This window comes from Lissotriton vulgaris, unplaced genomic scaffold (genome assembly GCF_964263255.1).
Source record: "Lissotriton vulgaris unplaced genomic scaffold, aLisVul1.2 SCAFFOLD_671, whole genome shotgun sequence".
NCBI lineage: Eukaryota > Metazoa > Chordata > Amphibia > Caudata > Salamandridae > Lissotriton > Lissotriton vulgaris.
The window spans coordinates 757885-772377 of NW_028248167.1; the positions used below are offsets into that span (position 1 = coordinate 757885).

Below are 14493 nucleotides of genomic sequence, written 5' to 3' on the forward strand. Positions count from 1 at the left end.
CCCAATCAGGTATGTACCTAAAGTACATGGTATCAATTTAGAGAGAGAACAGCTGGGCCATAGGAAGCAAACCCTACTCTCCTACAGCGGGGAGGGTGATTCAACTACATTTAATCTCCCTATCATGTCCCTCAGCAACAACTCCTACCGGAGCATCGTGAAATGGTGGCAGCCATGTCAAGCTGTCTGTGAAAAGGGCAGCAGCTATATGCTACAAGTAAGAGACTAAGTAATTAAATAGGAGCATTGCTTTCCAGCATGAATGTAATAGTTTTCCATAGTGGTTGGTACTTTTGTGAGCTCCGTGATAATCTACGATATGGTGTGTCTGAGCTGCGCTATATGTGTTCTGAAGAATGCTATCTTTTAGCTTCTGCAGAGATTATGTTCACGACGACTTCTAAGTAACATCGGCATCTGTGTGACTGCATGTCCAAATGTAGCTCCGGGGAGTGTGCATAGTCATTTTTTTTGCTGTTATATATAGCGCGGACTCGACACGAGAGTATTAGAGCACTTTACATGAAGAACATAAGGACACACTCATTTTTGGTAGGCACTGAGAGATTAGGTGATTTGCCCACAATCACAGGATGTTAAGCTGATGTCGAGACACAAGCCTGGTTCCCCCAGAGTGTGTCCTTCAGAGGGTCAGACCATGTACATATATGTTCTGTGGCATTACTTAAACCTTTTAACATTGCTCACTAAATATCGACTATAAAAAAGAAAAACAACTTGTACGGCTATCTGAAGAGGATGAGAGCATGTGAGCAATTCCCCTGGTGTATAATGTGCAGCATGGCTAAATACTTATAAGTTCCCCAAGGTGAGGACTATTGGCTATGCCAATGCTTGTTTTGTTTAAAACCACTCATTTCAAGGTCTTGGGTGATTCTATATTTCATGCGACAGCCCTAATGATTCTAGGGCTGGTCATCTGACTGAAACCCAAGCTTTACTCAATCTACAGAAACTTATTTAAGTTCCCACCAATGAGGCAGGTCATTCCATTCACCATATATTGTATAAGTATATTGGGACCGACCCCTCCTCCTACAAACTGGCATGGCCAGACCCATTGCTGTTTTCTTTCCATTTGCCTCTACCAGCTAGAGGCCTCCTAGACTGGACCACTCCTAGAGCCGCACGTCCATGGAGGTCAGTGAATAAAGACACTCTTTTGGACAACCTGCAGTCCTCCTGCCCTCTGCTGTTAGGTAATGGTGAGGGGATTGGGACTTCGTCTCCGGCTGCCTGCTGGCACAGAGCAGGGCCATGGATCCGCCTTCCCCCTGTGGTTTTCCCATGGTCTTGTGCTGTATAAAAGGCACAAACAGTTGGAAAGGAAATGGAGATCTAATTATAGCCTGTGGATAATGTTACTTTTGAACAGGCACTTAAAGAATTCAGGAGGAAAAGGATGACAATAGTGCAAACTGAGCATTTTTCAGCTAAAATCAGGGCAGCAGGCACTTCCACACAAGAAACGTTCAAAGTTGTTAAAACATTCCTTTGGCCGAAAGCTTCCTCTGAGAGTGACACCAACTCAGGAATTGTACGACAATCTGTTGCCTTTTTTTGAAGAGAAGAAACAAAATTGGAATTAGCACCCATCAAAAGGTAATAGCATCATTAGTTTTCATAACACCGTGTGTCCATAGAAAAGATCAAAAGAGCAGGTCCAAAGTCCACTTGTAGTCGAAAATTTTACTTTATTTGTAGGTTTCAATACTGTTTTTAAAACCCAAATAATCAAATATTGATTCTTTTTAGCCAACGCGTTTCGTCTCTGTCGAGACTTCTTTAGGGCTCAAGATACAGTATAGAAGGTTTTGATATGTCCCACTCACAAAGGAGAATACAGTTGAACGACATAAATCAGTCAAATGTCAAAAACAATCTGAATTCGTCACAAGCTCAATTCAAGACGTTTGAGCTCAAACGTCTTGAATTGTTGCTGGCTACCACACCCATCCTTGTTAATTTGGTTCTCAAACAACAAATTCAGATTGTTTTTGACATTTGACTGATTTATGTTGTTCAACTGTATTCTCCTTGTGAGTGGGACATATCAAAACCTTCTATACTGTATCTGGGTAGATGGTGCTTCTTTGAAAAGGATCCAGTCTTTTTTATCAGAAAGGGGCAATAAATCATATTCAAGCCTTATTCCTCCTCTTCTAAATCATTTATTTAAATTTGGGGTCCCTGGCTCGAGCCTATACCTTGGGTTCAGGGCCTTGAACAACCAGTATAGCCCTCGTCAGCGGGGTATTAGGCTATATTGTATTATACTGTATCATCTCAGCACATGATAGATCTGCCTGCTCTCAGCCAAGCCTGTTTATTATTGTTTTACGTACGCACTTCTCATTGAACAAGCTTAACGCCTGGGGCAACAGAGCACTTTACACCTTGAGAATAGAAGAAATGGTCAAAGACAGAATGACATTTGCAGCACACTGGCACAGATTGCTCGTGTGTTTCCATTTCTGGGATCTGTAGTTACACACTATTATACACTCTGTCGAACTTACACTCAGAGGAATCCTGTCTGACTCTTCTCTCTGCAGTCTGGGGATCCTGCAGCGACACGTCCTGGTCTTTATATATCCGGAGCCATGTATCAGCATTGACAATCTGATAACCTGATATGAGAAATAAAAGATGTGTCACCTTAATAGTCTGTGCCGTGCTGCAGACTCAAGCACAGAGAAAAGAAGGAGATGAGGAAAGAAACAGAGGGGCAGAGATAGAAAGTGGGAGAAAGAGGAAAGAAAGAGACAGGAAGAAAGACTGAAGCGGAAGAGGCATATACAGAGGACCAGAAGGAGAGGGGGATAAAGTTACAGAAAGAGCATAAGAAAGAAAGAAAAAAAAGAGTGGACCGAGATAAAGAAAGAGAAAAGAAGAGATAGAGAAAGCAAGAAAGAGAGATCTGATTTTTTCTTTATGAATTCACTTTAATCGTCACAAAAGTTGCAACAATACTAATGGTCGTACAAGGGGCTTAGGCTTATCATACCTAAGAACTAAAAGATTTACGGTTGATTGTTTTCTCGTGTACACACTTTCTGTTCGTTACTATTTGGACCTGCTTTTAGGATTGTCGTGGAGAGTCACAATGCACTTTTTTGGTGGTGCGCATATGTTGAACTGACTATATAAAAGTGCTACTCAATTGTATTTTGTAGACAGGTGTCATTCTATACCATTGTTGCTGACAGAATTGATTATTCTATGAATAATGAGCCAATGAGAACCGCTGTGATTCAAATATACACATTAGGTGGGGTGCATAGCGCCCCCCCACCCCCCGAGAGTGCACCTTAAAGTGGAGGAAAAGCATTGTTTCCCCTCTTCAAATACAGCCCTGTTGCCACCTAAACAGTGAAAGGCAGACAGGCAGCTTCAAGCGCGCCAGCCCACCTTTCTCTCCTGCGCTAGCCCCATGGCAGGGGCAAGTCTATGGCGGCAGTGGGGCAGCACATTAAATGTAAGGGCAGAGCTGTTAAAGGTGCACCGCGGCACAGACCAGGTCTCTGAGGCCCGTCTACAATATGGGCCCTGCCAGGGAGTTCTCACTCTTCAAAAAGGTAAGTGCTACACCATACCATGTAAACTGGACATCAGTCACAAGCATCACTGTTGTCATTTAATATTTCTACTCCTTCCATTAGAGGTCGGGTGCCTACTATTAAAGCCACTGTGAAGTTTCAGCCCCTAGTCGGGTGTACAGCATTTGCATATTATGTTGTAATAAAGGCTGATTTGTGGACTCCAGTGTTCAGACAGTTTGTACAATTTCCAAATAAGATTGAGTTAAGAAGAGAAGACTCGCCTGTTTCATAGAGTGTGCTGTATCCAGGCTGTTTAGAAACTTTATAAAGTAAGCCCAGGTGAGCAATCCATGGGTTGCAGAATTCCTCCTACTGAAATTCAAGCAGAATTTATTTACCCAGCATGAGCAAGGCCTGGTGAATTTCATTCATCACGTTCTTGTAAAAATCCTTCTGCCATTCCTGTAAGACCTTCCACTCCTCTTCAGAGAAACAGACGGCGACATCGCGGAATCTGACCTGTTCCTAGAAAAAAGAATTTGATAAGTTAAACAAGCAGCCAATATACAATATACAGAATGGTACATACTTCATTTTTAAAAAGGGGAAGGTTCCATCAAGTGATTCCCAGTTCAATCATGGATTAAAATAGCCAAGTTCAAGTTGTCGTTGATGTCACTTGAAAACCTAAGATATACCCCACTGCCTTCCACCTCCTCCTCCGTGAGATGCCACAGCCCTCATCAGAAATGTGGGGTAGCCCTCTGATGCAGCCATAATAAACATTTCGATCTATCGATAGCTAAGTGTCGCCAATGGGCATATTTTCAACAACGCGTGTCCTAGTCAAACCGTAGATGGCGAGAGCTGAACTTATACGGTCTATGACATCAAACAGCATCCTGATGAATACGTCCTCGCTTACACCACAGTACATATTTCCCATTTGGTTTCTGTTTTTCCAACCACTCGATGGCTCGTAAGCATAACTGACTGGTCAGAATAAAATCTTTGCTTGTCACTATTCTTTCTTGCACTGTTGACTAATGTGTTTATCTCCCAGTCGTCCAGTCCCTCACCTCCCACCTCCCGGCTGAGCCTCCCTCCCCTCATCGCAATATAATAAAGGCCGCTGCGCGCTGAGGAGAGTGACCCTTGACCTTCCTGGTAGGTCGCCCCCCCCGCCGCAGCTGCTCCGCCGGTGCCGCTTCTGCTCCTCCGGTCTACCCTGATTGCCTGCCTGCCCCAGTTGCCTTCTATACCCCGATTGCCTGCCTGCCCTGTTGTCTGGTCCTCCTTGCCTTCTGTACCCCGTTTGCCTGCTGCTTGCCCCTGCTGGCTGCCCGCTTGCCGTGACTGTGCCCTCCTCCTTCAGTATCCCCGCTCCCACCACACTCGAGCCCCGCGCTTTGTCAGTTTCCCGCCGCTGACTCCCCTGTGGTGCCGCCGCCCAGCGCCCATTCGCCGTCCAGTCCCTCACCTCCCGCCTCCCAGCTTAGCCTCCCTCCCCTCATTGCCATATAATGCAGGCCGCTGTGCGGCCGCGCTCAGTGGGCGCACCGCTGGCACGCCGAAGGCGCGCCTAACGAGCCCGTCTGCGCCCGTCGGCGCCTGGACCACGCCAGGCGCTAGAACCCCTGGACCTCACACTACCCACGAAACCCGCATCCGGTACGATGCCAACACCCTCATTGCACTCAACCACGGACGACCACTCAGCTGCCACAAGGCCGTCCCTAAACACACCCACGGCACATTCACCTGCCGGAACTGCAGCTTCTCTTGCACCAAAGACGCCGAGATACCTGCCGCGACGGAACCCAACCAGCTCCGATGAATCCTGCTCAAAACCCGCTCCGCACGCAAACACGCAGTCGAGCTCTGGGACCTACTCGACACCACATCGCCAGACATCGCCTTCCTGACCGAGACCTGGATGAACGAAGCCTTCTCCCCAGACATCGTAGTGGCCATCCCCGACGGATACAAGATCACCCGCAGAGACCGCACCAACGGAGTCGGAGGAGGAATTGCCATCATCCACAAGAAAACCATCAGAGGCTCCACAAACACCGCTGACACCCTCAACACCGCCGAGCACTTGCACTTCCAGATCCACACGGACCCCAAGACCACTCTAAGAGGCACCCTCGTCTACAGACCACCCGGACCCCGTCCCCAATTCTGCAACTCCATCGCGACTTCATCAGCACGCACACACTGACCTTCACTGACTACATACTCCTCGGCGACCTGAACTACCACAGGGAAAACAACAACGACAGCAACTCCATGATCGACAACCTCACCACCCTCGGACTGGCACAGATTGTCACAGTACCTACCCACAACGCAGGCCACACACTCGATGCCATCTTCTCCTCCAGCCCCCACGTTGCCTTCAGCCACGCTTCCGAACTCACATGGACCGACCACGGCTGCGTCCATTTCACCTTCCGGAAACCCGTCACATGTCACTGCACCCTTCAGATCCCCCAATGTCGCTGGGGCAAGGTCATCAAGGAACTCCTACAGAGACACCTCGAACTGAAGCCACCGACTAACCCCACCGACCCCGAGGAGGGGGCCCGCAGCCAGACTCTCGATGGAAAACCGCGCCAACACCCTGGCCCCTATAAGACAGCGCACCAACAAGGACACCAGCCAGAGAGCCAGCTGGTTCACCCCGGAACTCCTAGCCTCCAAGCGCACCTGTCGGAAACTGGAAAACATCTGGCACAAGGAGAATACACCCGACAGCCGCGCAGCCCACAAAGACGCAGCCCACAGGACTACCAAGAAGGCCTCCTTCAAAGACCGCATCAACAACAACGCACACAACAGCAAGGAGCTCTTCAACATCGTGAAGGAGCTCTCTAACCCCAGCTTCTGCACCAACGACATCCCGCCGTCTCAAGCCCTGTGTGACGCCCTCGCTGCCTTCTTCCACAACAAGATCATTGACATTCACGATAGCCTCATTCCTCGGACCATCCCTGCTAACCTCACCACACCGGACCCACCGAACCCCACCGAACACGACCACCTCACTACGTGGACCAACGTGAACACGAGGACACTATCAAGACCATGAGCACCATCCACTCAGGCGCCCCATCCGACCCTTTCCCCACCACGTCGTCAACAAAGCCACCAGCTCCATCGCACCCTACCTGCGTAACATCAGCTACCTCTCCTTCGAGACGGCAATCTTCCCTGAGAGCTGGAAGCACGCCGAGATCAACGCCCTGCTGAAAAAACCCAAGGCAGACCCGAGCGACCTCAAGAACTTCTGGCCCATCCCCCTGCTTCCGTTCCCAGCCAAGGTCATCGAGAAGATCGTCAACACCCAACTTACCTGATACCTGGAAGACAACAGCATCCTCGACCCCTCCCAGTTAGGCTTCCGCAGGAACCACAGCACCGAGACCGCCCTCATCGTCGCCACAGACGACATCAGACTCCTACTCGACAATGGCGAGACAGCAGCCCTCATCCTCCTGGACCTCTCCGCCGCCTTCAACACAGGATCACCTCCTTCCTCTCCGACAGAACCCAAAGGATCCGCCTCCCCCCGTACCACTCCGGAATCACCAAGACCATCTGTGGTGTCCCACAAGGATCTTCCCTCAGCTCGACGCTTTTCAACGTCTACATGGCACCACTCGCATGCATCGCCAGACTACACGACCTCAACATAATCTCCTACGCCGATGACACGCAGCTGATCCTCTCCCTCACCAATGATCCCCTCACCGCCAAAGCCAAGTCAACGCAGTATCCTCCACCTGCTTCCACATTCTCCGCATGCTCCGCAAGATCTACAGATGGATTCCGACAGACACACGTAAAAGCGTCACCAACGCCCTCATCAGCAGCAGACTTGACTACGGCAACGCCCTCTACGCCGGAGCCCCGTCCAATCTCATCAACAGACTTCAAAGAATCCAGAACGCCTCTGCACGCATCTCCCTCCACCTGAGAATCCTGCACTGGATCCCCGTAGACAAGAGAATCAGCTTCAAACTCCTGACCCACGCACACAAGGCACTTCACAACACCGGCCCTGCCTAACTCAACGACCAACTCTCATTCTACGTACCCAACAGGAAACTCCGCTCCGCCGACCTGTCTCTGGCCGCCGTCCCACAGAACCACTTCCGGGGGCAGGTCCTTCTCCCACCGCGCCGCCAAAACCTGGAACTCCCTCCTATGACAAACTGAAGACCCGCTGACCTTCAGGAGACTACTCAAGACCTGGCTCTTTGACCACTAGCAGCAGCTTTCCCTCCCCCCCCCCCCCCCAGCGCCTTGAGACCCTCACGGGTATGTAGTGCACTTTACAAATTCTCTGATTGATTGATTGATTGATTGATTGTGCACTCTGGCATGTTCATATTGACCCATTGTATGCAAAGATTTCATAAGATCTGTGAAATTAACAAATCACTGTATGTAACAAAAACAGACTTGCACCAACCAATGCGAGTGACCCCTCTGTACCAACTGCATGCCATTTGTTGAATTCATAACGGGATAAAGTAGCTAATGGGACGAAACCCACATTGGCTTGCTGCTTCAGAGCTCTCATTCATCGTAAAGATTTGATGAACCCTTAGTTCGTAGCATGTGTGGCTGTAGACACACTTGCTCTGCATGCTCCCGGAATTTAGTGTTGGGTCCGGATATTTGCAACTTGTTTTTCTTCTAAGAAGTTTCGACTCACAAGACCTGTTGCGATCCAAGCTTAGTCCACAAAGCACCAGGACCAAGACTCCACCTCAGATTGTTGTTGTCTGCCATCTGGTTGGAGCGTTCGCATGGCAACTCTGTGACCAATGCCTTATTCGCCAGATACTTTGGGGTTACCAATTGGATCGTCAAACTCAGTGACTTTGAAACAAATAGCCTGCTCTCCAGTGCCTGTTGAGAGGACTCTTCACCGATGATCGAGCATTGTTTGTTGCACCAAGCCCGACGGCTTCTGGACGTATAGCAACCAGAGACCAACGATCATCAGAATCAACGGGATTTCAAGGAACTTCTGGACGTATTCCAGAGAATTACTGTGGGAGGCAATGGGGTGCATTATGGAATTAACACCTTTCCATTTCTGCCCTTAGCGAAACGTTGAGCCCCCATGATCAGATCAACATACCATGCGTAACCTTTGCTTGTTGCTGAAGCACATGAGGCTTGATGAGACGCATCTGGTGCAAGAAGAACTTTGAGAACTGAAGAGAGAGGCGTTGTGCGCATCACAGCATACCGTGCCAACCATCATTCCAGAGCTCGGAGATCTCTGGGACATTTCAACAACCAGGAAGAACAAGCAGGCCCATTAGGCTTTCTAGCTGCACAGGGGAAGAAAGCCCAAAGGTGCTGTCCTCTGAGGCTTCAGAAGCTCTTACAACCAATCACCAGTTCTATACCTAGAGCCAATCTCTGCTGCAGATGCAAGAAGGTCAGTCTCAGCCTTCTCGACCTCAAAAGCCAAGGCCAAGGCAGAGGGAACTGGGCATCGAGCCCTCAGACTCACCTGAAAAAGGTACTGGGCTTCAGTTCCATGGGACCCTTGGGAAGACTGTCAGGTTGATCGATTGATGACCCAGACCAGAACCCAAACCCCGCTAATTCGTCCCTACCTGACAGACCATGGCTAATCATGAGATAATCCAGAGAGTCACCCAGCACTACAATCTGCAGATGCATTTAGTGCAAGAGGAGAATAATTTCCTCCTTGTCAAAAACCAAGCGATCAGTACAGTAGCGCTCCATGCTTATATGCATGATGAAAACTGCTACTGAGAATTTTAGGGAACCACAGGAGGTCAGTGTCAGCCCCTGATGTCCCAGTGTACATTCGGGGCCAAGTCCCCCCAGAATCACTTGTTGATCACACAGAGCAAACATGTGCCTCAATTCAGGCAACTGGTGATGCCCCTCCAACTGAGAAGGAGGGTAAAAGAATTGACACCAGTGGCAAGCGCCTGGCACGCAGCAGCCATACTTAGTCATGTCCCCAACTATGTTGATTTGCCCTCCCAGTATATCAGACATCATCGGGAGGAAATGAATACTAATCAAGCCCTTCCTTGATGCACATAGAAATAGGAGATAAGCGTTAGTAGCAGAAGACAAGGTTTTATCTAATGCCAATATTAGATGCACCTTGGATGCGGCACACTTTTCGTCTAGAGGGAGCAACAAACCAGAAGTGGGGCCAGAGCTCCAGCAGCCACTGAATGTCACGGCTACAAGAACCAGGAGAACTCCCTTCTGGACTTATCACCCCAGGACCTTCACAGGAAGTGGTTACAGGTGCAACAGCCAAGGCAAAGTACAAGGCAGCACCAACCAGGGTGCCTGAGCCACAAAACAATGACTCTCCTTCCATTCCCCCAAATCATACAACACCTGTCAGGGGAAGACAGAGGTTATTCATCCCCCATCGGGAAATATTTACCACTGACAGATGGGTGCTCTTAGAAGCATGGCAGAGAGCATGGCTGATGGACTGCCTAGAATTCCACACCAGTCCACTAAACATTCAGCCCGGTCCGTCACGGCTTATTAGTGCCACGGCTATTATCTTTAAAGAATCTTGGGAACTGACCTCTTCTAGCCCCCTCGACATACAAGGAATCGAGGGGCTAAACTTCTGCTTCCAAGTCTATGCTATGGTATCTTTAGCAGGCCTGCTTATTTATAGGCCACCGGACTGCGCAGCGAATATCACTTATGTATCTCTGCAATTATATTGTCCAAAAATCGTTACCTCATATTTATTTATTTATTTATTTTTAGCATTTATTAAGCGCGAACAATTGCCCGCAGGCGTCTCGGCCCTGTACTGTATCACCCTCCTATATGATCTTAGGAATGTTTTCAGAGGTTAAATAGCCAAGTTTTCAATTTCTTCCTAAAGGACATTATGTTTGGACTTGATCTTATGGTTTGTGGAAGTGTATTCCATAATCTTGGGGCGGCAACTAGGAAACGTCTGTCTCCCCAGTTGACCAGCCTAGTCCTTGGCACTACCAAGTCATTCTGTCCTGCTGATCGTAGCATTCGAGTGGGAGTATACGGGACGAGATGGTCGCACAGGAATTGAGGCGCTTGATGGTGTAGTGCCTTGTAGACGATACATAACGTCTTAAATTTAATTCGATTCCTGACAGGAAGCCAGTGAAGACTCCTCAATGATTCTGCTATAGGCTTGAATTTGGGAATGTTAAGGAGAAGTCTGGCTGCTGCATTTTGGATTGTTTGCATTTTCTTAATTATCCTAACTTGGGGGTTTGCAAACAATCCATTGCAGTAGTCCAGTGCTGATAGAACCAAAGCGCTGGTCAGTGTCTTTCCCACATTTGTAGGGAGAAAAGGAAGGATCTTCCTCACCAGACGTAACTTGTAAAAAGCCGTAGAGGCCGTCTGATTGGCGTGAGCCATAAAATTTAGATTGTCATCAAAGATGACACCCAAATTTCTCACTTTCGTGACTGGTTTGGGTGCGGCTCCAAAAGATGATGGCCACCAAGTTGGGGACCAGCTAGGGCTGAGGTGGCCAAAAGTGACCACCTCGGTTTTGTCGGAATTTAATTTCAGACAGTTTGCTGACATCCATTTTCCAATGGCCAGCATACCTGTCTTGAAATTTTCCGCCACTGTTTCCCCATCATTTCTGACAGCCAGTATCAGCTGTGTATCATCCGCATATGAGGTAAGGTTCATCCCGTGCGCTTTGATGGTGTTAGCGAGGTCCGACACGTATATATTAAATAGTGTCGGACTCAGGGATGAACCTTGAGGTACCCCACATGGCAGCGATAGCTCAGCGGATTCAAACTGGCCCAGTATAACTGCCTGGGATCTCTCTGCTAGAAAAGACGCTAGCAGATCTTTTGCCAGGCCTTGCACGCCCATCTTTTCGACACAGTTGACTAGGATCTTATGGTCAACCGTGTCGAAAGCAGCCGATAAATCTAAGAGCACCAATAGTGCTGTGCCACCTTGGTCTCTGATTAATCGGATGTCATCCGCTGCTTTGATGAGCGCTGTTTCCGTTCCATGAAATTTGCGGAATCCAAATTGTGTTTCGTCGAGCAGATGGTGTTGCTCGATGAATTCCGCAAGTTGAATATTCATGGCTTTTTCAGCTATCTTAGCCAGGAAGGGTAAGTTCGCTATAGGCCTATAGTTTTTAAGTTCTGCTTTGTCCAAGCCGGGTTTTTTCAGGAGGGGTTTGAGTAAAGTTTTTTTTTAACTGGTTTGGAAAGATGCCTGTGCGGAACATGAGATTGCTTATTTGGGTGATGACTGGAATAACAGTATCCATTATTGAACAAAGAGCATTTAAAGGACAGGGATCCAAGGCTGATCCAGATTTAATTGTTTTAATAATGTCCTGAATGTGAGCTTCTGTGACCTCTGCAAAACAGGGGAAATTATTACTTGGAGATGGGGTATTTATCTTTTCATGGCATTGGTTATCACCTAGGTTAAAAGCTGAAAATATGTTGTTTACTTTGGTAAAAAAGAAAGATGCCAATGAATCACAGAAATCTTGTGAGCAAGGGGGGTTAAGATCTGGGGCGCATCCCGCAAGATGTTTAGTTATTTCAAAGAGCGTTTTATTCGAATTTTTAGCGCTTTCGATTTGCTCAGTGTAAAACTTCTTTTTTGTCTCTGTGATCAGGAGTTTGTATTGGGTTAAGAATTCCTTGTACAATATCCTATCTCCACTATCATACTTTTTCCTCCAGATTCTCTCTTTGTTTCTGCATTGCTGTTTTAGTTTTTTAAGCTCCTCGGTGTACCAGGGAGCTGAAGGGGAGCTTCTATTCCTGGATATTCTTTTTTCAGGCACCAGTTTATTAGCCGCCTGGCCTACCCATGTGTGATATTGTTCAATAGCGGTTTCTGGATCACTAGCCCATGTAGGTGTAGAGTTCTGTAACGCCTCCTTAAAACTGAGGATGTTGAAGTCTTTCCAGACCTTGAACACTTCTCGTTTAGGGGGGAATATGGTGGCGGTGGACGTTTTATTAATTTGTATTGTGGCCAGTACCATGTGATGGTCGGACCAAGTCATTGGCAGGACTTCAGTCACTAGAATATTTTCCAGGTTGGTGAAAATACCATCTAAGGTATGGCCTGCATTATGAGTGGGTTCTTTCACCAACTGAGATAGACCAAAAACCTCCATTTCGGATAGCAGAGAAGTAGTATCCTTGTCTTCTGTACATTCCAAATGGAAGTTGAAATCACCTAACAAAGTCACAGATTTATCAGTAGCTGTAGTTTCTAGGATAGGGAGTATTTCAGTGAGGAATTCCGACCGCGACTCTGGTCTTCTATACAGTAATACACCTTTAAAATTGTGTGAGGGGGAAAGGTGGATGTCAAATTGAAGCGCCTCGCATGCCGTTGAGGGAATGGCAGTGGTACGAATTTTAAAAGAGTCACGGGCGATTATAGCAACCCCACCGCCTCTTTTACCAATTCTATCTAGTCTATAGGACTTGAAACCTTGTGGAACGGCGATAACAAGGTCAGGGTCGGAGGCTTTATCCAGCCAAGTCTCTGTCAGGAACATTATATCTATGTTCCTGTCGATGAGTACATCGGCTACCTCTTGCCTATGTTTGGCTAATGAGCGCACATTAATGAGGGCTATCATGAACACTTGGTTTATTTGGTTCAGATTTTCGCTACCTGCTCTTTTATTTAATAGGGGGATGGACATTTGACAGTGTTTACAGTCCAGTACAGTTTTAGATGATATGGAGTCAGGGCTATACCTTATGCATTTTTCCATAGCTTGTGGGCGGAGATCAACCAGCGTAGAGCGTGGATAAGATGTGAGGTTTGCGCGGACATTCTGGCCAGGGGGGGTGGCCCTAGGCCCATGTCCGGCGCGGACGGGCGCAGACGGGCTTGCCTTTGGAGCGCCTTTGGCGCGCCCGCTGCGCCCGCCCGCTGCGCCCGCCCGCTGCGCAGATGGAATGACCCCATTATTTTATATCCTGCCGAGGAGGGTGGGAGGCGTCCTGCCACTGGACCACCAACCCTTCCTCCCTCCAAGATGGCGCCCCAGTCCCGCGTCGTCAGCCGCAATCGGCCACGCCGGGATGAGGGGGTGAGTGAAGCACGCCTCGGTGCAAAAAGAGTCTTGCACTCGAGCGAACTGTTTTTACACCAGAAGTTAAAATTGCAACCGATTAAAATATGTACAGTTGTTAAAAAATCACTGCAATGTCAGCGCGCTTCAGAGAAAGGGATAGCGAGTAGAACCCCCGGCTTTCCGCCTCAGGGGAGAGTAAACAAATACAGCGAGCCTTACAAATGCAGCTCCTTAAGTATCCGGGAGGCGTCCTGCCACTGGACCGCCAACCCTTCCTCCCTCCAAGATGGCGCCCCTGTCCCGCGTCGTCAGCCCGCAATCGGCCACGCCGGGATGAGGGGGTGAGTGAAGCACGCCTCGGTGCAAAGTGAGTCTTGCACTCGAGCGAACTGTTTTTACACCAGTAGTTAAAATTGCAACCGATTAAAATATGTACAGTTGTTAAAAAATCACTGCAATGTCAGCGCGCTTCAGAGAAAGGGATAGCGAGTAGAACCCCAGGCTTTCCGCCTCAGGGGAGAGTAAACAAACTACCTACTCATACATACTTCATGGCACTTGGGGACTTTAATTTTCACGTCAATGATCCCAACTGTCCTCAAGCAACTCAGCAAATTTCATCGTTAGTAGCTGCTAATTTACTGCAAATGATCTCAGGTCCTACACACAAGGCAGGCCACACTTTAGATTTTGTTTTTTCCAATATTCAGGCAATGACAATGAAAGCACCTCGACACCTGGTCTGGTCAGACCACTACCTGATCCCTTTTTCAGTCAGACTAGCCAAAGTAAGCCAGGCCAGAG

At 48.2% G+C, this 14493-nt stretch overlaps 2 protein-coding genes across 2 annotated transcripts in view; one reads left to right on the forward strand and one right to left on the reverse strand.

The window, feature by feature from the left end:
* Window positions 1–14493, forward strand: part of LOC147664912 (uncharacterized) — a 313239-nt gene that overhangs the window by 239986 nt on the left and 58760 nt on the right. The gene's annotated exons all lie outside the window — the stretch shown is intronic.
* Window positions 1–14493, reverse strand: part of LOC147664913 (uncharacterized) — a 93410-nt gene that overhangs the window by 71838 nt on the left and 7079 nt on the right. Inside the window, exons 3-4 of the mRNA XM_086949897.1 lie at window positions 3962–4088; window positions 2541–2651 (exon numbers count right to left, since the gene is read on the reverse strand). Of these exons, the coding sequence (XP_086806023.1) occupies window positions 2541–2651; window positions 3962–4088 (238 nt within the window). The remainder of the gene's footprint in view (window positions 1–2540; window positions 2652–3961; window positions 4089–14493) is intronic.